The sequence below is a fragment of the Mustela nivalis genome (genome assembly GCF_964662115.1).
Source record: "Mustela nivalis genome assembly, chromosome: 3".
NCBI classification, from domain to species: domain Eukaryota; kingdom Metazoa; phylum Chordata; class Mammalia; order Carnivora; family Mustelidae; genus Mustela; species Mustela nivalis.
Window position 1 is genome coordinate 176,660,139 of NC_139022.1, and position 23,523 is coordinate 176,683,661.

Below are 23,523 nucleotides of genomic sequence, written 5' to 3' on the forward strand. Positions count from 1 at the left end.
AGTTTTCCAAACCCCCCAGGGAAGGGGCTCTAGCAGAGCAGTTAAACATCTTTTGAGTCGGAGTCCAGGAAAGTCACAAGCTGAAGACATTGTTCTTTCTCCTCTCCTCTTTCGGTAGAGGATTGCTGGGCCCCCAGAGGTGAAGATGCAGGGCTCCAGCTCATGAGCTTGTGGGTCTGGAACATTTCCAGGAGGCTTACCCCTTTTTTTCAAAACCAACTTTAGTTGGAGTCATCAGTAACTCAGGTTCAATATATGACTGTAGCAATCAGAAAAATAAAAGGTGTGGTCAGATTTGTGTCTGGCTCTGGAATTAGGAGGCTCATCCACAATGGATCCAGACGTTCCCACTGCCTACTGCATCCGTCTGAACATTTGGCAGCAGCACAGTCTGGCTCTGCACTCTGCCCCCGAGCCCCTCCCAGCTGCAGCCCAACCGAGACCTTGAGGAATGCCGGTTGCAGTGGCCTAGGGCTCACGGCTTTGCATGGGTCCCATGTGCATGTCTATGTGTCCACAACCTCTCTGCTGATGGTAGAGTTCCTGTAATCGGCAACAGCGGGGGCAGAATTCCAGCCTTGCCGACGATGTGTCTCAGTTGAAAAACCAGAGATCTAGCCATCATTTTGCACCACTTAAAATCATGAGGAAGTGATTTGATTCTTTTTGTCACGGATTTATTTATTCAGAACAGGAATCACACACCTCCAACGCACCGGGCACCGATCCAGAAGCTGGGTACCGAGTGCTGGACACAAGAGAGTCGCCCATCCCTGGGATCGACCATCCTTCCTCAAGCCGTGATCCTTCCCACCGTGTGCAGAGACCCCAGGACTTGGATCTGGAAGTCAAAGCTGATGGTGCCTTCCCTAACTCGATGGGGTTTAGCGTGAGCGTTTCAGGCTTCCTGCAGATGGCAGGATGCAGGCGGCCAATGAGCTGCCGAGACAGGGACCTGCCCTGGTCCACAGACCAACACTGTTGTGGTGACAACAGCCACGGCCGTCTGACCAGACCCCGCGGCTGCCGACGTGCAGGCTGGCCACCGGCTGGACCCGCCCCACAGCGGGAGCTTCGGCAGACTGGGCAGGACCTGAGAACCTGCATTTCTACACATGGTGCTTTAGCCACAGGCCGAGCCACACTCCCAGAACCGCGGCTCTAGTTGACCAGAGCTGTATCAGCAAACGCCCCTTCCTCTCCTCTTTTTGTTTTCAGAGCCAGCTCGGCCACATCTGAGTCTGACGAGAGTGTGCACGGAGCCAGTGTGCCATCAGGGGAGCTGGGACCTCCTGTGTGAGGCCCGGGCGGTCACTGGCAGCTGGCAGCTGTGTGGACTGCTCCCACCCCCCGAGCCCCAGCCCGCCTGGCTTACTTCTGCCCGCCTCCCGGTGTCCCTGCTGCAGACGTGGGAGGACCCGCTACCCCGACTCTAGGGCGGGCTCTTCTTGCCTTCAGCCCTGGTAGGGCCATCACTGGAGTCCGCAGCACGCGTGCACCTGTTTCTTCAGGGTCTGTGTCTCCTGCTGATGCCAGACTCCCCAGGGGCAAGGACCTGGCCTGCGGGTGGGCAGTTCTGGGTCTGTCCACTGGTGGGGGGGGTGCCGTGAGGCAGGGCCCGTGCAGGTGGGCGCAGAACGTGAGACGGGAGCGTCCCCCCCGGACTGTTCCCTCCCCGGCCACCATCCGCTTCCACGTCCTCGGAGCCTTCCTTTGCCTTCGTCCTTCAACTCCTCGTGCCGGCCTCCCCCATCCAGGGCCTGCGGCCATGCAAGCTGAACCAGGGCTCTTCGAGGGGCGTCAGCTGTGGTCCAGGGGGAGGGCCACCCACCCCGAGGTCGGCAAATGGGGTCTTCTTGCCATTCCAGAGTTAAACGACCTTGTCGAATGTGACGGCACCTCCTGGGAGCCCTCCGTGCTGACGGCGCTCAGAGAGGGCCCCTGTGGGTATGTCAGCCTCAGACTTCCCGGGGCTGTGAACAGAGACCTGCTAAGCGCACTTTTTTCAGAACACTGAAATCCTGAAAAACCTTCTCCCCTCTGGATTCCTTCTGTCTCAGGAATGGTCCTGTGTTCTCTGGGACATCCTTCACCAGAGATGCTACATGCGGCCTGAAGAGACGAACTGGGACCTGGTTATCACTTAGTCGTTACCAGACACCCAAACAGGTGCATTTTTAAAGTAAGTCTGAGTCTGCCTCTGGGTTTGCTTGAAATCACAGGGATGCCTCTGTGGGTCACTGGCCCTGAGAGCAAAAAGTAAGAAGCCCTGACATGCCTCGGCCCTGTAGCTCCTGGCTGACGCTCTGGTTGGCTTTATTCAAAGGGAAACTCCCCCACTGCACAGTTATGGGCCCTACGAGTACCAAGGGCTTCTTCTAGGGTGGGCTCAGCTCCCACACTCAGACGCAGCTGGTAAGCACATCCACTCTCATTCCTGAGAGTCAGAGGTCTCACAGCTTCCTTCTCCACTGTGATGACCTCTGTCCCCTCCTGGGAGATTCACGAATGCTTCTCCCTTCATTTGTCTCCTTCCTGAGCCCTGGGAGGTGCTGTCTGTCACTGCTGCCCACCAGAGCGCTCCCCACTGTCCTGGAGACCAAGGTCTCCTTAGGTCAGGGTGAGCGCGTACAGCCCTCAAGGCCTCATCATTACCACCCCTGCTCCAAATAAACATCAGCACTGCTGGGAGTTTAGTTTGGCTTCCTAACAAAAACTCCCTCCAACTCAGGTAGCAAGTGCTGTGACCTTATCCAGCAATGACAAGAGAGGATTCCTGTCTCCTTGAGTGCCACCCCAACTACAAGATGAGCACGGCACATCAGCAGCAAATTCGCAGAGGTGGACGGGCACCTGACAGAACGGTGCAGGGAGCCTGTGCATTCTGTGTCTGCCTGTGCGTCCATGCCCGTGTGTGTGTGTGTGCCTGTGTGGGCACGTGCCGATGTGTGTGCTCGCCTATTGTTTGTGTACATGTGTACGTCTGTGTACGTGCATGTTTGATACAACCTCGGTTCGACTGCGGGCATAGCTGACATATCGTGTGACACAGCTCCTTGCCCCTCAGAGCCCCTGGATTTCCAGGTCAATGGAGCACGATCCTGGGGAAGAACCCCCAGAACAAGCCAGGGCCCCCGCACTTCTGCAGTGAAGACACACTCCCATCTCCGTCAAGTAGAATCAGACGGTCCAACAGGTGTTCTTACGTAAGCCATTCCCGGAACAAATTAGCATGTGAACCACCTAACGCGAAGCCCCGGAGACCGACATGATCTAAGTCAGACCTACCCGGCAGCCCGCAGGAAGCGTGATGACAAGCACAGCCGTCTAAATCATAGAAACCCTAACGATCCCATGATGGGAGCCGCCGTCTTCCGACTGTGACAGGAATAAACCTGTCTCGGGGCAGAGCTCAGCCGGTCACTGGCCATCCATCATGGCCTGACAATGTCCCGCAGCTCGGCGCACAGAGTCTCGGGTACCAGCGCTTAGAGCACCCATGAGCCCTTGAGTTATTGCCCCCAAACCAATGAGTCACACTGGATGAAAACTTCAGGCGGCTTATGATAAAAATGATTTCTGAGAGAAACACACATTGAGTATTTCAGACCAGAGAAAACTACGCAGGACGTATTTTAGGTTTGGGGTTAAATGAAACGATGATAAATCTCCGTTTTTCTGAATTTCCCCAAGGTCTCAGATGAAGCCCAGCGGGCTGACCACCAGTCCAGCCGGGGGCCGGGAGGTGCCTCGGCCTCGGGAGTCCCCGTGTAACGGTCTCAGGAGACCCCTTATGCACCTCCGACCGACGCTTCCCGAGCAGCAGGGAACGAGACGTGACGCGACCTCCTCACTCGTCTCTTGCTTCATCTCATAGCAAAGACTTGAGCGCACAAGAAAACTAAAGGGGTTTCCCACTTGCGAAAACGCAGTCATTGATACAATTTGCTTAAAACGCAGTCATTGATACTGTGTGGAACACCCAGTGCTCACTACAACACACGACTTCCTTAATACCCGTTTCTCATTTAAACGGTTTTGGGAGATGGGCTCCTGTGTTTCTGGTGCGCGTGCTCCGTCAGGTTGGACGAGCCAGGCCCCAGGATGAGGACCGCCAGGAGCCCAAAGCAGGGATATGGGGCGAGGTGGGAAATGGTTAACCAAGCTAATGGAATTCTTCCTTCTAGTGGAAGGTGGTGGGGACAGAGCAGAGGCTGGGGGCACGGAAGAGCGAGCCTGGGCAGGCCTGGGCAGTCTGGGATGCTCTAGCCGCTCCCCATGAGCACAGCCTCAGGGGTGCTGGGGCAGAACGCGGAGCCACCAGCTTGTTCCAGATCCTGTACTTCCTCCCTGTTCACACGCATCTCCGGGGATGTCTTCTCAGCTTTTACAGAAAACAAGACACGTTTTCCCACACTTAACTGGGAACACGGCACACGGGCCCCGCACACCAGCCTTGGAGAGCTGTACCCACACCCAGGAACACAGGCCCTGCACCCACTCCGGAGAGAAGGGTTGGGACCTGGCTCGGTGGGTTTGGGGGTACACCCTTGCAGAAAGTTCCCCACCTAAACCAGCAGCCAGCTCCCAGGGCAGGAGGTTCTGCCCACCACTGTGCGGGAACTGAGGGCCACCCTACCTGAGACCAGGGTGCAGCAAACCAGCTGGCTCGAGGAGGGCCGGCAGCGGCCTGCAGGGAGTGCCGGGGGCAGGGAAGCAGGGCGCAGGCCCGCTCCAGCTCCACGCCGGGCCGCGGCAGGTGCAGGCACTTCTTGGAGGCCAGCTCTCGGTATTTCCCAGAGACGTGCTTTTCAGCACACCTTAAGAATCTTTTCTGTGTTCCTCTTTCACACGTACCCGAGCACTACAAATGAAAACAAAAGATGTGAGTGAAAAATACGTCTTTGCTGGTGGCTGTGTCTTTTACATCACCCGCGAGTCAACGTCCGCTTGGATGCTATCGGAAGTGCAAAAATTCAATGAGACTTACTCGGCCTTTGCATTTTCAAAAGGCATTACGTATCCGTCTTTTAAAAAAGCAGTATCTTAAGGTGCAGCTTTGGGGGCCTTAGGAGGGCAGAGCAAACAAAAAACCAGAAAAAGTGTAGTTCTGAAACGTGACGGAGAAGTTAAAATGCTGTGCTGCTGCTCCTGCTGGAAAGTGCAAAAATCGAATACGCGAGCAGGAGCCCAGACCCCGGGGCACCCCCGGAGCCGCGCCGCCCGGCTGTGGCAAGATGCTGATCCCCAGAGCCGGGGCAGGTGGAGGACACCTAGGGCTCCCGGTCCTTCCCCGGAGCACCGAGCAAGGCGGCAGGCAGGCTGGGGCACAAATCCATTCCTTCCCCGCTGCGGAGTGCTCGGAGCCGGGGCTGTGGCTCACGTGGCCCCGGGGAAACCACGAACAGTGAGCTGGGCCGTGGAGGCCCCCAGAGCACACAGGAGGGCAACGTGCCCTGCGGCCCTGCGAGGCCGGGCCCCGAGGGTCTCGGGAGAGAGGTCCCGGCTTCCGGCACTGCTGCCTCGAGCTCGTGGCGTGGGCGACGCTGAGCCCCGTTGTGAGTCCCTCTGGCTCGGCGTCTGCAGATTCCGCACACGGGGGACCCCTGGGCGACATCTGTCCAGGTTCCAGCCTCACATCCTGGTGGGCGGCTTCCGGGTGCTTGCAGCATCTCCGGCCCCACGGAGGAGAGGGCGCGGGAGGCTCCCCTCTGTGGGTGCCGGGAGGAGCTCTGGCCTGCGCTCGGGCGTGAGATACTCAGGGCGACCCCCTTCCACCGGGAGGCCACCCGCAGATGGCACAGCGTGGCGGCTTCCTCCCTAGGGGCTCGGACCCCTGTCAGCAAGACGGCTGTCCCCCCCTCGTCCCGGCCTCAGCACTGAGTGAGCGCGGGCCTTGTGGATGCTGCTGGGTGATGTGCTTGAAGGACGCGGCTGGAAAGCCCGAGCACGCCCAGCAGAGCACCGTGAGGGGCCGAAGCCCAGAAGAGTGGCCTGAGCTCGGGAACCAGACTCGGAGGAAGAAGGCCTGGAGGGAGAGAGGGAAGCAGGGGGCCCCGGAGAGGGAAGCGGCCCCCAGGCGAGAACTCAACAAGGTTCCCTCTGGATACGCGTACCCGGGACCGGGAGCACTAGGGGACCAGGACCGGGAGCGCCCGCCTGCGACCAGGCCCGGGAGCACGCACCTGCGACCAGGCAGACACAAGCCACTGCAGCTTCTTGTGCTTGTGGCAGCGCTTGAGCAGACAGTCCTCGTGAGTCCTGGGCTTGGGCTCCGCGCCGCAGGCGGCGTCCGGCAGCAGCAGTGCCCTGGCGGAAGGGCTGGTGCTTTTACAGGCCACGGACCTCTTCCGCCATCCCTTCCCGCAGGTTCGAGAGCACTGCCCAGGAAGAAAGGGGCAGAACCCCGCAAGGAGTCCGTCAGACCTAACCAGGGGTGGCGGGATCCCCCCGCAGGCCCTGCAAGTGTCCGAGAACCCAGCTCTGCCACCCGCCCGAGGGGGCCCGCGGGACCCCCATGCGACCCTGTCCCACTTACCTCTGCCCAGGGCCCGGTGCTCCAGGCGGGCGGGCAGCTCTGAGAGTGGCAGGTCTGTCGGCTGGAGGGCACGGGCTGCGGACACAGGCTGGCCGCCACCCGCTCCGACACGGAGTTGGCCCGTCGTGTGCACTGGACGGGCCGGCTCTGCGTGCCCCCACCGCATGTCCGGCTGCAGGAGCTCCAGTTCCCCACCGACCAACTGGGAGGAGACAAAGACGGCTCAGTGAGGGGCCGCGTGTCCGGCAGACACAGCAGGCTCACCTCACCAACAGCCCCCGGCACGGGGCCATTTCCAGTCGCTCTCCAAGCCTGCCGGGTGCCGCGGCTCCTCACCTCCGTGATGAACAGCCCTGTGCTCCTTCCTCCCGCCCCGGTTCTATCACCTGCACTTGGAAATGACTCCCCTCCACACAGTGACCTGTTCTCCCCTCTGGCTTGTTTCTAGGTGGGAACGCTTACACGTGTGCAAAAGGAAGGCCCCGTGTGTCCCCAACCCTGCAGCACGTGAAGCAGATTCCAGACATGGATGTGTTCCAGCGCACATCTCCGGAAGATGAGGCTTCTCTGGTTTTTAAAACAACCGTAATACCATCGTGATATCTAAGAAAATTAAACCTTAATGTCCTATTGCTTGTATTCTTATTGTTCTGTTCATAGATTTCTTATTATATCACTTCCTACCATACTCTTCAGTATCGTATTGTTCACGACTACCACAATGTTCATTGCTTCGTCCCCAGCTGGGTTGCGAACGTCCTGACTGGAGTTCGTCTGCTGGTTGGGAGCCCGGAATCCACAGAATCCGCTCTTCATGACCCTTAGTGGGTCTTTTTTCTCTTTGCTCTATAGGTTCTTTCTTTGTCTGTCTTTCTATTCCATTAATTGGTTCCAGAAATGACACGGCGCACCGTGCTGAGTCTCCACAGCCCTTTCTGATGGTCACAGGAGCTGCCCAGGTACATCTCTGTGGTTTTGCTTCACATGTTCCTCTGTCCTCCGCATGTCCTATAACTTGGCAGCTGGCTCCAGGGGCTGGGTCACAGTTGGGTTCTATTATTTACATATATATTTCTTGTAGGATGACCTCGGCTGTGATAACTTCCAACTGGAGGCCTGTAACGTTTGGTTGTCCGTCTTTGAATTTATTAGAAGCTATAGAGGATATTCTCTCTCAAAGCGACCTTTTCTTTTTTCTTTTCTGAGTGTGAGAGTATTTTTTGTTGACGCGCATGTCAGCCTCTGATGGGGAGGGACGGACCCAGCTCAGCCAGAGGCACCACCGTTGGGTGTCAGACAAGCCTGAGATGGTCTACAAAGCACCCGCTGGATGTGTACAAACCCATCGCAGGAGGCCCTAAGGTGCACACTCTCGGGTGTGAGGTCCTGAGAGGCAGGAGGGGCAGAGTTGAAATGTGGCCCAGGTACGGGGGATCCTGTGGTGAGAAGACCTTGGGCTCCTCCTAGTCTCCAAGAGGATGTGACAATTCTCACTCTTACTTGTCTTCCCATTCAGACCGTTCAAGCGAAAACTGGAGATTCTGCAGGTAACGTTGGGCCCCGCGGGGCTCCACCGTGCTGGTTGTGGAAAATCTGCTGTGACCGCCAAGGAGCAGCACGGTCTTGATGTCGCAGGCGGCGCGACGAGCCCATCCTGCAGTGAGGGGCACGGAGGGCCTGCCGCGCTTCCCCGGTGCACATTCCCAGCCCGTGCCATGGGTTGTGATGAGGGACATCCTGGGACAGCAGCGCCCCGGAAACACCTGTGGGCCTGTCCCGGCTGGACCCACAAGGGGCTTCTGTCTGCCTAGCAGCCATCCCTGAGTGTGAGTTAATCCAACAGTGATTTTCTCCCAAATCTTGGGGGTAAAACAGGGGGTCTAGGAAGGTGTGCCGCTTTGTCCTTTGGCTCTGTGACCCTCCGTCCCATGTGCCTGCTGCCCGTGAAAGTCACACTCTCGTCAAGCAGCAGCCAGGAAGGCCTGGTGGGGGTTTCACCCGACGCTGCTGAGAAGCAGCCCGTGCGAATGAGAGGTCCATGGGACCGAAGCAGGGGAGCCGACTTGTGCAGAGAGGGCCCCGAGCGGAAGGCGGAGAAGGCCCAGAGGACTGCTGGATCGCGCCTCCCCTTCTCAGTCTCTCTCTGAGCACGTGTGCGCTGTTTTAAACAGAAGTGAGGGCGGGCAGTATATGCAACTCCTGAATTCGGGGTTTTACAATTTGGGTGTGGGGCCTGCTTAAAATAGAAAAACCCAACAAAACTAAATACATCTGAGAAACTATTAGAGCCAAGACGAGCCCAAGAAGACACAAGCAGGTGTGAGTGTCTTAGGTTCCTGAAACGGAGAAAGAACATTATGTAAAACCTAAGAAAACCAGAATAACCTGTGAACGTTAGTTAATAATGTATCAATGCTGGTTTATTAATTCTAACAAATTCCACCATGCTCATGTAAGATGCTAATAATGAGTCAGTTCAGTGTGTGCGGCGGGGAGGGCCTTGGGACTAGGTGACATGGGACTGTCTGCTCAGTTTTTCTAGAAACCGGAAACTCTTCTAAAAAATTAAGTCTATTAATTATTTTATGAGTTAATTGTATTTCCATATTCAAGTAATAAAGAGGAGGTTAAAAAAAATCAGTATCTAAAACACGCATTTTTCTTACACAGCGAAGCCTTCGTAAAGGTATTTCTGAGTTGGTGTGGACTGAGGTACGGGTCGGAGTCCCTGTGACTAAGGCAGAGCTGGGAGCGCGCGGGGACTGAGTTTTGGGAATGCAGACAGTCGGGAAGGAGAGCTCCACGCCGCGGGAGGCCCCCGGGCATGAGGACGCTGCCCGAGTCTGGGTACGCCGTGCCTGCCACAGGTCTGAGCAGAGCACCCACACTTTCCCTCACGCTCTCAAAGGGGCCGGGACTCAAGCCGCTGCAGAGCCGATACCTGGCCTCTCGTGAAATCTGTGACCAGCGCGGTCATGAGGGCAGGGCAGGGCTGGCGGCGACGGAGGGGCCGTCCCCGTGCTGTGTCCCCGTGCTATGTCCCCGCGCTGCGTCCCCGCCTGGCGCAGGGAGCTGGCTTAGGCTCCGCATTTCTCCTGACGCTGGCCCGGGGAGCGCTCGGCCTGCTGTGCACCGAGGTCCCTCCCGGACGCAAACGACTGTGCCTCTAAGAAAACTGTAAAACGGCAACGCCACGTGTTAGCCATCTAAAAAGGAACTGCCGGCTCTGTAGGGACTGATCCAGATCAGCTGTGGAAACGGTCTCGCTCTTCAGAGTCGAGGGGGTCAGTGATCTCTCGTTCACCGTCAGCCACGGGCGTGGCGCACCCTCGTCGGCGCGGTCCGTCCCGGCCTCGTGGCCGCGCTGGTTCCTCCTCGGAGGCCTCGGGCGGCTCTTCCACGGTCCCCCCGTTTCCCACGTTTGGTCTCCCAACCCCGCAGAATCATACATTCTAATCCGCGTGTCCCCACTGGCGTTGCAAGACATCTTGGCTACTCTCGGGCCTTTCACACGAGCTGGTGAGTCTTGACTCCACCATCTTGAGCTGTTCCGACTGGGTCCGTCCATTCTCTGCCTTTCTCTTAGCTGCCCGTCATTACGAAATCCTCCCCAGCAAAGATCATCCACACGGCGTCTGGAAGCGCCAACTCTGTTTCGTTTCACAGGCAGAACTCTGGGAAGCGTCTTGATTTCAGCTCAGGAAAGAGTCAAACTCCCGGCGGCCTTGGGCTGGTGTCTGGCGGTTCCCGGAGCAGAAGCCAGACATGCCTGCTCATGTTCCGGCGGCCGCACTCGCCACGCTGGGCTCTGTGTCCCCGCAGTCCGCCAGCTCGAAGGAAGCAGGTGGCTGCTGTACCACCCGCGTCGGCCGGGCTTCCTGGGCAGGACCTGGAGGACTTGTACGTTCCCGTCGAGGGCTCCCTGTCCCGACACTCCCTGTCCCCATCTCCCGGCACTGCAGAAGGGAGTGGGGGTACTTAATGGCTGTCTCTCGCAGCCCAGGCAGGGTTTCCTGCAAATCCCATGTTCAGCCGTCAGGGCCTCCTGTTGTCACCAGTCATCAGCTGTTGCTCAATGACATGACTTTCGCTTCTCCATTAGGAAAATAATTGTAACATTTTGGTTTTGATTATTGAAGGTTTCCTCCGAAAAGGCAAATCCCCAGCAAGGGTATTTGAAGCAGCACCCGGGCAGCCCTGGGTCACCGCTGCTGCTCTGACGCCACGGCCACTGTGGCAGGGACCAGGGCTGCTGCCGAATTAAGGCTGAGTCCCAGCCAGGGCCGCCCAGGGGCTCTTGTGCGCTGGGAGACCAGAAGTCTCGCAGACAGCGTGTGACTGCTGGCTTCATTTTAGAACTTAGTTCTTGTTTCTTTTTTCTGTTTACTCTCTGATATTTCAAGACCCAGCACTCTGCCATTCCATTTTCAGGGAGAACTCTTGACCTTCTAGGTAGTAGTCTGTCAGAAAGGGGAACACGCGGAGCAGTGGCTGGCAGCACCTGCCGGACGGCCGAGGTAAATGTGAGGCGTCCACGGCCGGATTTAGCTGCAGGTAGATGGGCCGTGAGCACGGGACACGGTGAAGAGGAGCATAAGCAATTCAGCTGTGACCACGGGGCGGCCAACCTGCTCTGGCCGGCTCGGCTCCTGGCAGTGCACCTGCCACGTTCCAGCAGGCCACGCTGAGTTCAGCCAGCCACTCTGACCTTCCCACAGCTCCGCCATGACCTCTGCCACCATAAGCGTGTGCACCCCCAAGCTCAGGCTTCAGGGCTCAGGGGTGAGGTGGCTTCTGCTGTGGTCTGACAGGATGGGGACTGTGTGACTTGGGGGCAGAGATGGGCATGTCTTCATGTGCAGGGAGTTCAAGGCCCACCCCACTTTTCTCCTAAAATGACACGTTTCAAAGACAACAATGTGCATCTGACGATACACAGATGTTGGCTTGAAAAATCTGCCTTTTTTCATAGGAAAAACATCAGCCTCAAGTTAAAGAGCACAGGTAGGCTGGACGCCAAAGGCACAAAAGTGGAGATCAGGAAGAACTGCCATCCCGAGCCCAGCCTGCAGGACGCCATGGGCCCCGAGTGCACCTGCCCCGTCTGCTGCTCTGGGGATTTGTGACAGTCTGTGCCAAGGCATTTCAACAGAATGCAAAGGTGCCTGCTACTCTCTGACAGGATCAGAACCAGGCCTCCAGCTCTGCAGGATCTGATGATCCTGGTGTCGCTGTAGCCAGAGTCGCCACTTGTGTTCTGCTCACACTCCAGCGTCCAGAGCGATGCGCTCGTCCCCACTACATCCAGGCTGGAGGACTGAGTCCATCAGAAATGACGGCAGCAGGCCCGACACGCGTCACTGCTCTGCTACCGTCACGGTCTCTGTGCAGCAGGTCCTGGACGCAGCCTTCCGGTGGCAGCGCTCACTGCCAATCCTCCTCCTGGTTTCCACGGCAGACGGGGAAGAAGAGGCTGAGCACTGGAGCTGGGGAGGACCCAGCAGCCACAGGTCTGGGGAACCTGAGCCCCAAGGAGCAAGGGCAGCCGCCGATGCATCTGCAAAGGCCACAGGGAGGCGTGGGGGCCCCTGGGATACTCTGCTCAGAGTAAGAGCATCTTTTCCATCTCAGATTTCTCCCTGGGGCGCCTCCCTCCTGCCCTCCTCCATGCCAGCTGCCTCGATGACAAGCACTTCGGCACGGAGAGGTGCATTGGGGCGGCTGGTGATACGGACGGAGGCGCGTTGGGGCGGCTGGTGACTATGGACGGAGGTGCGTTGGGGTGGCTGGTGACTACGGACGGAGGCGCGTTGGGGCGGCTGGTGACTACGGACGGAGGTGCGTTGGGGTGGCTGGTGACTCCGGACAGCAGACAAACCAGCAGTCTACAGCAGACTGCACACTCACAGAACAGGGGGTCCGCCCTCCACTTGACTGGGTCCAACATCCCGAATCCTCCTGCCTGGAGTGTGAGCGAAGGGGCTGACAGGACCTTGGACAGTGGCCCAGCCTGCGCTAAGACAGAGGGTCCCAAACCTCAGCCGGCTGGTGAGGTTCTCCAAAACCTCTGTGTTCCCGGTCTCTCCTCTGTTCCACAGGAACCACACATCAGGGGTGGGAGCCAGGAATGTGGATTTTTACCAAGCCCTTCCTTTCCTAACCTGGTGGCCTGGGTGACCAGCGGGGTGAGAAACACGACTCTAAGAAATGCAACCCCCGGCTCTTCTTCAGGACAGTTCAGGGCACTGGCTCCAGAGTTCAACACTGCCCCCCTCCCTGCATTCCTGGGGACTCATGTCGCTACTGCACTATGAAGAGATTTAGGATGCGCCCACAGAACCCGGGGCTGAAGAGCCTGGTGAATGGATTCTTTGCAGGTACTTTCATTCCCTAACACTGACGAGATAGAAGAGCTGCCCAGGTTCCCCTGGGGACCAGTGCCCTGGCTCAGTGGAGGGATCCTGCTTCGTCAGATGGGGCCGTACAGCAGGCTCCAGCCCCAGACCCACGGCTGGGCTGCTGCGGGTACAGTGTCATGCCAGCTTAGGCTCCTTCCCCAAGGAAGACCATCCCAGAGCCAATATTTGAGGAGCTGGGATGAACGGCTTCCGACCTTGAGACGAAGAGCTCTGAGAAGTAAAGGAACAGAGCCCAGTCCCGCTCCCTGCCAGGCTCCCAGACACCCACCCGGAGGGGTGCGGACCCATCCCTGTCCTAGCACAGCTCCGTGAGGCACCGTCTTGCAAACTCACATTTTGCTTGGACAAGGCAGGCTGTGATCATGGATCTATTCCTAACTGGGTACCCCAGCTGGTTCTCTGCTGGGCAGGGCCAATGTCCCCTCCTACGTCACATGCCTCGGATCTGCCGCCCGGAGGACAAAGCGGCTGGACACTCCAGGGTGAGTCTCTGTCCCGGAGGCTCTGTTTATCGGTTCTACTCCTCTCTGGACACCAGCCATGCTGTCTGCACAGGCTCCTCGCCGCCTCCCAGCCGCTGCCAACCTCAGGAAATTTCCCTCTTGTACCTGCTCTGAATGGACCCGTCAGACTCATCAGGCCTTTCCGTTCTCTTGGCAGAAGAACCCGGCCCCTGCCCACACCGTGCCGCGTGCCAGCCGAGTGTCTGCCCTGAGTTGTCAGCGAACTTCTGCTACCGTCCGGTGCCATAGGAGTGCATGTGGGACCGGCCGCGCCGGCACACGCAGTCTGCTGCTGTCGGCGGAACTTGTTATTGGAATTAAGAAATACCATTAAATTTGGTGTAGCTCGATGAAACGTGAATGCGGAAGCTGAGAAGCTTATTTCTAAGAAAACTGAGTAGAACGTCTGGAATGACTCAGTAGAGACCAGTCATTTAAACAGAGCTTAGCCGAGCCTGAGGACAAAGCGAAATATGGAGCGAATAAAAAAATATAAAATGATTCTGCATTCGGATGAGGGGGGCGCGTTTCACTCTTCTCTTCAAAACAAACCCAAACTGGACAGTGTCAGTAACAGGCACGTGATTGCAAATAATCAACTTGGACCTTCCCTAGGCAGTCCTCCTCCTAGGGATCCTTTGGCCATAGCTAAAAGAATCTGAAGGTGGATGCATGTTTTCATAGCTTAAGTGCAAATAAAGGTTCAGTGTGTGTGTGTGTGTGTGTGTGTGTGTGTGTGTGTGTATTTTTAAGTGATTTTTCCCTGGCTCTACTCTTTTTAGCAGTGGGACAGATAAAAGCTCCTCTTCTGTCTGGTGAGAGCCCCTGAATCCTGCCTAGGGAGCTCCTCGCCCACACAAACCCCTGCTCACAGAGCATCTCCTGGTGACAAGAGATAGGAACCTAAAGCCAGCCGTGCTACCTCGGCCCTGCTGTCCTGCGTGCCCGTTTCAGGCAGGGGAACCCTTCTGGCTTCCTCCCTCCAGCTCCTCCCCTGTCTCGCCGGATCCGCTTCTGATTGCCCAGCAAAGCTGCTGCCTCTGGTCCATGTGGCTGAATCTGGGTTTGTGCTGGTTCATTTTATGTGCCACTAGGCTGGGCCATGCAGCCCAGATATTTGGTCACACGCTATTCTAGATGACTCTGTGAGGATCTGTTTTAGACGATGTTAACACTGAAGTCAGTAGACTTTTAATCAGCAGCAGATTGTCCTCCACGGTGTGGGTGGGCCTCGCCCGGTCAGTTAAAGACACGCACGTTTATCTCGTTATGTTACCTGTAAGTGATTCTCGGACGTGAGTGGAAGTGGCGTGATAGAGGGATCGTGATACTGAAAGTTCGCCATTTTGGGATATTCACGATTATGAGAATTCTTGAGATAGTTCAGAATTACTTTCTAAAATCAGGGGTGGGTGAGGGATGAAGGAATATGGAAAAAATGTCCCCAAGGAGCGGTGACTGGGGACTGGATAATCTATTCACCATCTAAAGAAAGGCAAGTGGACGCGACCTCAGTTACATAAACTAAACTAGAGATGGCCCTGGACAGGTCCTCGTCTCAGCTGAGAACAGAACAGAAGTTAAGACCTCCGAGGGAAGAGTGTGGCCATCAGGAGCCACAGCGTGGAGGCTGATAAGGGACGAGAAGCTATTGCGAGTCCCTTCCCCAAACACTATCTTCCAGAAAGAGAGGGAGGTGGATCCCCGCCGAAGTCCCGAGAGTCACCACCAACACCCGCTGAGTCATGGGAGAAGGAGGACCGTGGGGCCCCATAAGCTGCTCTTGGAAAACCCCAAACGGGGGTGGTTTGTGTCCCACCTTTTTCAGAGAATGCGCGCGCGAGGCCACCCACCACGCTTAGACGTGTCGGCCGCTGGCGAGGACGTTATACAATTTAGGTAAAAGCCAGATGTACCGATATAAGCTTGCCTGTTTATTGACCTTAAATCTCATTTACTTCTTTCTTTAGAGAAACTCTCTTATCCTGAAGGTGTGCCCCTTTCCTAATTGAGGGAGGAGAATAAAACATGTCATCCAGATTGCTGAGAAGACAGATGTACGAATACATCTGCCATCCAAATCCCCTTACGAGACGCCTGCATACCTACGGGAGGGGATCTCTGGGCCGTGGCCAGGTTTGGGGCGGCACTGTCTATCAGGATGCTGATTTGGCTGGGAAGACGTTATCTAGCCCAGCAGCTGGCCAACAACAGGCCAGAGGGCCAGATGGCGAATGTTCTCGGCTTGTGGGCCACAGGGTCTCCATTGTCACAATTCAAGCAAGCCACAGCAGGGATACAGCAGCTGGACAACTGGGAAGCACGTGGCTGTACCCGTGGCTCCCCCCCGACCTCACTGACGGTCATCAGACAGCCGGCGGCACTGGGCCGGCGGGCCAGAGTTTGCAGAGCCCAGGCTTAAATTCAATTACAAATACCATGATTGAACCTGTGTGTAGACCCAGGAAGCAGCAGGCATTTTTATGGTAGCCAGGATGCTCTTAGAAGGCGGATGCCCTGAGTGTGGCCAGAGCAGATGACGGGCACACACGGCCCCCTTGTGGGAGACAGATGTTGGCCATAACACAGCACTTCCCAAAGCAACACACCCTGCACGTTCACTCTCGAAGCTCTAGCCAAATACTGGGGAATCTGTACGAGACCATGAGGCCTGCTCAGACCGAAGCGGGCGGCTGCACCCAGCAAACAGGAGGAACCTGCAAGCTGGGAGTCTGATGAGTCAAAGCCAGGCTGCATCCCTGAGCTGCTGAGAGCTACGGATTCCTGTGGGCCAGGACCGGAAGCAGCGAGTCCAGCTCCCCGGCCCGGCTCTCACCGTCCTGCCCGCTCTGGGCCCCGCGCTATCCTCGGTGTTGACGCTGGTCCATCCATTCACACACACACTGGCATTAATGTTGCCGGCGAAATTCTCATCTTACAGATGAGGAAATCGAGGCCCAGGGACAGAGAGAGGCTTTGTGGCAGCCCCTACGGCTCTGGATGGTCAAGGTCGTGCAGCTGGCGTGCAGCAGGGCCAGGGGTAACAGCCTGTGAGCCTGCATTCTTACCCACGCTGCTGCGTGCTGCTCCCAGAACAGAACTGGAGATTCTGATGGGAGGCCATTCTCCAAAGTGACCCGGCCCTAAGAGGTCCCAGGAACCATGCAGGCAGTTACGCATTTGCTGGCCATGACCTATTTCAGTTGCAAATGGTGGGACGTGTGTCTATTTCGTCATCACAGATGCGAGCTTGCTCCCCTAGCTTTGTCCCAAGCCCAAAAAACCTATAGTCAGACAATGAATCCAAAGAAAATTCCTATTCTTTCTTCTCATAGCTAAGTGTGCACACAGGGCAGTATTTGGAAAAGTCCTTAATGATTCGGTATTGAATCGGTGTCCACATACTTAAGGCTGAGCTCTTTCCAAACAGTTTTTCCTTCCGTGTCGCAATGTCAGGTTTCCTATAACACCTGAAAGATCTCTCCCTGCCTCTCAGAGAGCCTTTTTGGTAGTCTCTGGGAAAACCTGTGTATCGCACATAAACTTAACTATTCATCAACTGGCCTGGGTTCATTGTTCTTTCTTTTAAACATGAATGACCTTCCCAGAGGAGAAAGTTTAATTCACACATACGTTGAGGTGCAAAGTGGGACGTAAATCACGGAAGAGTCACCAGCTGCTGCATTCCGACTCCCTTTTTTTGGATTCTTATTTTCTGGGGAAGGAACATTGGTTCTCCCTTCTGTTACAGAAGGTGAACTCTCTCCACTGTGGCTTCTTCCTTTCATGAGAAGGATTCAAACTGATGGCCTCATTCCTCCGACGGTTTCAGGGTTTTCAGGTATGTCTGCTTCAGGGTTTCTTCGATGCTGACTCCTAGATAAATACTCCGGAATGATCTTCTCCAGACTCATGAGTCAATTTTCTAAGAATGCTTTCCAGGTGTCCTCGTCCAGAGTCTGGGCCTGGATGGCAGCCACCCAGCCCACAAGGTCTGGGCTGGGGGCCTCGATCAGCGAGGGCTGGCGACAGAGGGTTTCTGTACGGAGTTGCCGGAGACCGTCACCCGGGGGCTTTAAGAGAGAAAGCGAAGACGCAGATGGAACCCAGGTTTGACAGAGGTGGAGCCGGCGAGCAAACCAATGCCTGGGATGCGACCTGTATCCTGCACAGAGCCTCTGGCACAGTCTTTGCTGTCAGTTAGCGGAGATAATAAGAACACTGAGGTCACACGGCGACGTCGGGTCCATGAGCTGTCCTCCTGGGTCTCCGAGGGCTTAGCCCATGAAATTGAAATAAAACCGGTCATCTCATTTCCTGGCTTCTTGTAGTTTAATTTATGAAAGCAGTGATGACAGCTGTATGGTGGGGAATAGGAGGTCTAAACCGGCAGGGAGGGGTCGAGGCAAGCCTTCAAAAGTGGAGAGAAATGATGGCCGACAAATTCTGCAGCTTCCACAAAATGACGGCAAGATGGGATTTTTTGCGATGATTGCTAGGAGTCCCTACATTTTATCTGCTAAACTGTCAAACGGCTCCCACACGGAGGTCCAGGGGTGAAAGCAGCACAGGCTGCGGACGAGTTTCCTGGCCAGGAGATGCCGCAGGCAGGTGCCCACCAGAAACACAGGGTCAACACTGGATGGATGAACAAGGTCAGATCAATCTCATTTTCTGCAGGGAAGATTTCTCAATGTGGCACCTTAAGATTAATAGGATCCAGGAAATGAAAGCACAAAGTATGGAGACTAATACTCACGTAGACTCGTGTCTCCCACCCTGGGAAGCCCCTTCTCCAGTTGCATTCATCTTCCTCAAAACCCATGCAGATCGGTCTCCTTTTCTTACCAAGTCTTAGGAACCCACTGATGGCGTTTTATCCCCATCAGGGAGGTCTTATATGTTACCAAATACTGCAAGCTTGTTACACATTAAAAAAAATAATAATAATTAAATAATATCGGTACCTGTTAGGATAGTTAGTTAATTAAATAATTATTTGGTCAAATACTGTTATGTCTTTGGAGTCAACATCCTGGTGTAAAGCTGCAGGTACTACTCACAAAGCTTATCAGATGATTCGTGTTGTAAATGTCATATTGATCTACTGCTTGTAGAAACCCTGGAAGGTGAGCAGGGATGTGCACCCCACAATCTCATTAATGACATTTACTGTATTATAATTGATATAACTTATTAGCCTTCATCACAGAAGATCCTAGTGATCTGACGGTACTTACATCATGTACAGGGACATGAGAAAATGCTGTACTGTGTGTCTGAATGCACTCACAAAAGTTCAGGACTTTTACAGTGAGTCAGGATAGAGGGAAGCCCCTATTTAAAGAGCACATCTTCTAGCTCGGCTGTTTTAGGTGACTCAGATTGGAACAGCGGCCAACCAGTATAGCATTTCTGATCATTCATCCTAAATACCATATGCGGAGCAGAGAAACGCTGTCTGGGTAGTTTGGACAGCCCTGTGATGTCTTTCCTTAACTGCCCGTGTGATGTAAAGTCTATACACATACAAGCAGCCGTGAGAGAACTGCATTAGCATTCAGGCACACGGGAGAGAAATCTGTGGGAAATTCAACTCTGTGAACTAAATAAAAGGGTCTCCAATGGAAGAACCAGTGAAGGCGTCTGAAAATATGGAAAAAAGGCTTCATGTGTGGCTCCTCACATAGCATGAAATGACATTGGATGGTCTTCAAAATCTTACTGTCCTAGAGAAACCATTATGTGTCCCAAGCCCAAAAAACCTATAGTCAGACAACGAATCTGATGCCCAAATCCCTCTAGTCTTGTAGTTCCAGTGCTAAGGACAGCTAAGCGTCCCTGAGATAGATGCGTCATCTGTATTACTGCATTAAATCTCACAGGAAATCTGCACGGGAGGTACAGTGATTACGCCCATTTCAGAGATGGGAAGCTGGAGGGCTGGACACTGAGGAACACACTCATGGATCTGCAGGAGCTTGGGATACAGCCAGGATTTCAGGCAGGTAGCCTGGTCCTAGCATCTGTGCTCTGGCCCCTGTGAGGCCCACCACTCTGAGGCTACCTGGAGGCATGTCACAGATGTGGGTCACAATGGGTCACAGTGGCCCTAGGACTGTGTGGGGAATTGCCAACACTTTTTTTTTTTTTTAAAGATTTGTTTATTTATTTATTTGACAGAGATCCCAAGTAGGCAGTGAGAGAGGGGAAATTAGGCTCCCTGCCAAACAGAGAGCCCGATGTGGGGCTCGATCCCAGGACCCTGAGATCATGACCTGAGCTGAAGGCTGAGGCTTTAACCCACGAGCCACCCAGGCGCCCCAGGAATTGCCAGTTCTGGAGGAACACTCCACGGGCACCAGCCTCTGCAGTTGTCCCCACTGTCTGGGGGACAATTCATGCTGTGGTGGATCAACTGAGCAGATTCCGAGTGACTGTCTTTGGTCACCACAGATGGGCCACATAATTATTTGATGGGCGTGGACTACTCTTCAGTAGCTTGATAAAGAAAGCACTTATTTCTGGGGCGCCTGGGTGGCTCAGTGGGTTAAGAAAGCACTTATTTCTGACACTCTTTTTTTTTTTTTAATTTAAAAATCACGGCGGGCATTTTGGGAAAGGAGGTGCAAATGATGCTGCACGGAGACTCCTTTACCAAAACCAAATACATGGTTGAGAAGCTGTGACCTGTCAAAAGAACCCAAACAGAAAGACGAATCACGTCATAAGCTATCTACACTTGTTCCAGAAGGCACTTGGGGGGAAAACGGACTAGAGGAGCAAGGCCAGGACGATGGAGACCAGCTTCACTCTGGGTGATAAAAGACTCCTCTGGAAATGCCCAGCTTCCAGCGGAGCTGGCGAGAAGGGAATCTTAGTGGAGCCCAGTCGAGATCATAGAGGAGCCCGTCCGACAAGAGGTCCATGGGAAAAAGATAGCACTCAAAGAAAAGATTAAGAAGATAAAAATATTGTGAAAGAAGACTCACTGTATCGAATAGAATTCTGCGAAATAGCCTAACTCTGTCAGGAAACATAAGAGAGAAAGAATTGTATGAAGGAAGACCTCAAGGAAAAGCTGAGACGACAGGATGACATTACAGGGAGCAAGAGGAGAAGCACCAGGAAGATGTTCCAAGGTGAACAAGGGGTAAGGCGATCTGTGGTTTAAGGATCCTTCTTAAAAAGTCTCCTGGAGATATACTCCTGCGGGCCAGGGAAACATTTAAACTACTCACCTGAAGAATGAGAAAGTTAGGGGGTGCAGGGACTGGCAAGGCCACTGTTCCCACTTAAGTAGACCAGTAAGATTGTAACACAGAATGAACACGTCCTCTCTATTGAAGGAATAGACTCCATGGTATGAAAATCATAATAAAATTAAAACGAAGTCAAAGCTAGACAATTTAACAAAGATTGGGGCCTGAGCCAAAGTCTGATGAGTAGGAAACAAAAGAAGTAGAAATATACCAATGGCCTTACCTTGTCCAACAATAGTCTTACAGTTCTAGTTTGCTTTGTGACATTGATAAAAAAGGAGCAGGAGGAGGGGGAGGGGAGGGGGGTGGGCAGGGGGAGGAAGAGGAGGGAGTGGCTAAAGCATATCATTTTAAGTCGCACAGGTAACTATACTAGGATTTGAAAATGGTTGTGTGTTTCCTAAAAAACCGGAGAGGCAAACTAGGGAAGACCATTAATCCAAAGTCAGCAAACAGTAGGGAGCTATTTAAAAACCACAAATAGGAAGCCACCACAGATGGAAGAACTGATAGAAGACATATGTACTGAGAGATCCCTCACCAACCCACAAACCACTCTCTGGAAATGTGCACGGATTATAAAAGCAAACTACCGAATTAAGGCAGTCGCACACTCCAACGCAGGGACTGACGGGGTCAGGGCAGGAACGCTGCCCGGAGCCATCAATCACTCATCTCAGGTGTCAAATGACAGGCGCTTTCCTTCTCTTCACCCTTTTAATGCCCCAAGAGCTCACTTGCCCGAATCACGGGCACATGTCCCAGTTCAATGTGTTCCAGTGACTTGGGGGCTGACACTAAGGCCGTTACACACACTCAGAGCCCTCAGAGCACATTCAGTGGCGTCTGTGCTGCCTCTCGGCTCCCGAGACTTTCCATCTTTGACCTGTAAAGCTCGTGGACCTGCGCGTGTAGAAAGGTCTGAGGTCCAGATCAACGGACTAGTCCCCGAGGACTCTGCAGCTCTGCGTCCTGGGGTGCGTGCGGTGGGGAGAGGGAACAGGACTCCACCTGTGCTCTGCTCAGAACCTCACACACTCTCAAAACCAGATTCATTAATGTTGTTTCTTTTTTCTCCTTAAGATCTGTGATTTTAGAGAGAGAGAGACGGAGACAGAGACAGAGAGACAGAGGCACAGGGAGGAGGGGCAGAGAGAGAAGGAGAGACTCGGGCAGATCTCACGCTCCGTGCAGAGCCCGACTCCGGGTTCACTCTCACGACCCTCAGCCGAAATCAAGAGTTGGACCCTCACCCAGCGGAGCCACCCAGGTGCCCCCATTAATGCCTTTTCTTAAAACCTTTCCAAGTCTGTTGTAAAACTGTTATTTCAGGAAGAAAAGGGATTCACCAAAATTCAGTAACTGAGAAAATACAAACTTGAGAAATTTCATAATCTGATGAATCCGAATGGAAGGGGCAACTTCTACCAGACAGAGAGCTGACAATGTGGACACCTTCCAATAAGATCGGGAAAAGGACTGATGCGTTTTACTTTTATCCTAGAAGCACATGCTTTTGCAGTTAAACTGGGGTAGGTAGACAAGAGGTATAGACATTAGAAAATGAAGCCAAAATTCTCATTATTGGTTTATGATATTAAAAATATAAGATTACTGATTGAAAAAAATGGAAAATACAAAATTTAGTGTCTGGTGACAAAATTAGTGTGACTTTATAAAATCATAACTTAAGTATAATGGAATAAAGATTTTATTCATAGCAGTAATAAAAATATGGAATATTCAGGAAAATATAAATGTTCAGTCACTTAAGTAAATAAATCTATGACCTTTCCCCAAAGAACCTAATGACCAAAACTGAGTAACAAAGAAAAAAATTGGTTCTCAGTAGGGGACTTCTATTATGTTAAAGATTTTAATTTTGTCTAAATTACTCTACTAACGCAATGGAACCCTAATCAAAATTTCAGAAGGATTCTTTTTTTTTCCTTAATTTTTTAAACTTGGCAACCTAAATATAAAGCTCATATGGAACAAAATATATTCAAGAAGACCCAGAAAAATTCTAAAAAAAAACACCAAAAAACAAACCCCACATGGTTCATTAAATGCTAGTCATCAAACAGTGAGATTCTGAAATAGAAAAGTAAACTGGAAAGGGAGGTTACGGCCGGGAGGCAACTCCATCTATGGACTAACTGGAAAGGAGCCGGCCTTCCAAATCAGTGCACAGGAGACGAGTTTTTCACTAAGTGGCGTTGGGGTCGATCGCTGGGCTGTGGAAGAAAAGCTGTGGGACGTGGACTTCATTCTTTCTGCCAAAATACATCCCATTTTCATCAAGGTCAAATGTTTGATGTAACCAAAATGTCTGAAGGGAATATGAGTAAATATTTTATAATACTAGTGTACAGAAAACCTTCAAGTTACATTATATCAACAAGAAGCTATGGAAAGTAAATAAATCTCCATTGCATAGTAATCTAAAAATTATGTAATAATAACAAAAATGTGCCTAAGAAGGCGCTCAACAAATTTCCATAGGGTTATCCCGAGAGCCAGGATGATGTGTTGAGTGACCAGTGTTCCCCCCACATCCTCGGAGGGCAGGACACGGCTGCACAGAGGGACACAGGATCAGCTGGGATTGCCCTGAGCACACTGGGATGTCCCATGACCCTTCTTATGGGACTTTTGTGTTCTTTAGTCCGTATACACAGGTAGACACACACACAGAGACGTGTGTATGAACACACATGAGTTAACATCTATTAACACATTATTTGCTTTGATCACACGTACTTTCCTAACAGGCACACATGTGTGCACACACAAGGAGA

General features: G+C 53.5%; 1 protein-coding gene across 7 annotated transcripts in view; it reads right to left on the bottom strand.

The window, feature by feature from the left end:
• The window catches only part of ADAMTS16 (ADAM metallopeptidase with thrombospondin type 1 motif 16), a 143,934-nt gene that overhangs the window by 2,879 nt on the left and 117,532 nt on the right, over nucleotides 1–23,523 (bottom strand). For 6 of the 7 annotated variants that reach the window (XM_082723448.1, XM_082723450.1, XM_082723449.1 and 3 more), the window contains 3 exons: nucleotides 6,539–6,740; nucleotides 6,186–6,380; nucleotides 4,640–4,864 (listed from right to left, as the gene is read on the bottom strand). In XM_082723448.1, coding sequence (XP_082579574.1) covers nucleotides 4,640–4,864; nucleotides 6,186–6,380; nucleotides 6,539–6,740 — 622 coding nt within the window. The remainder of the gene's footprint in view (nucleotides 1–4,639; nucleotides 4,865–6,185; nucleotides 6,381–6,538; nucleotides 6,741–23,523) is intronic. The other variant, XM_082723451.1, reaches the window with a different exon arrangement.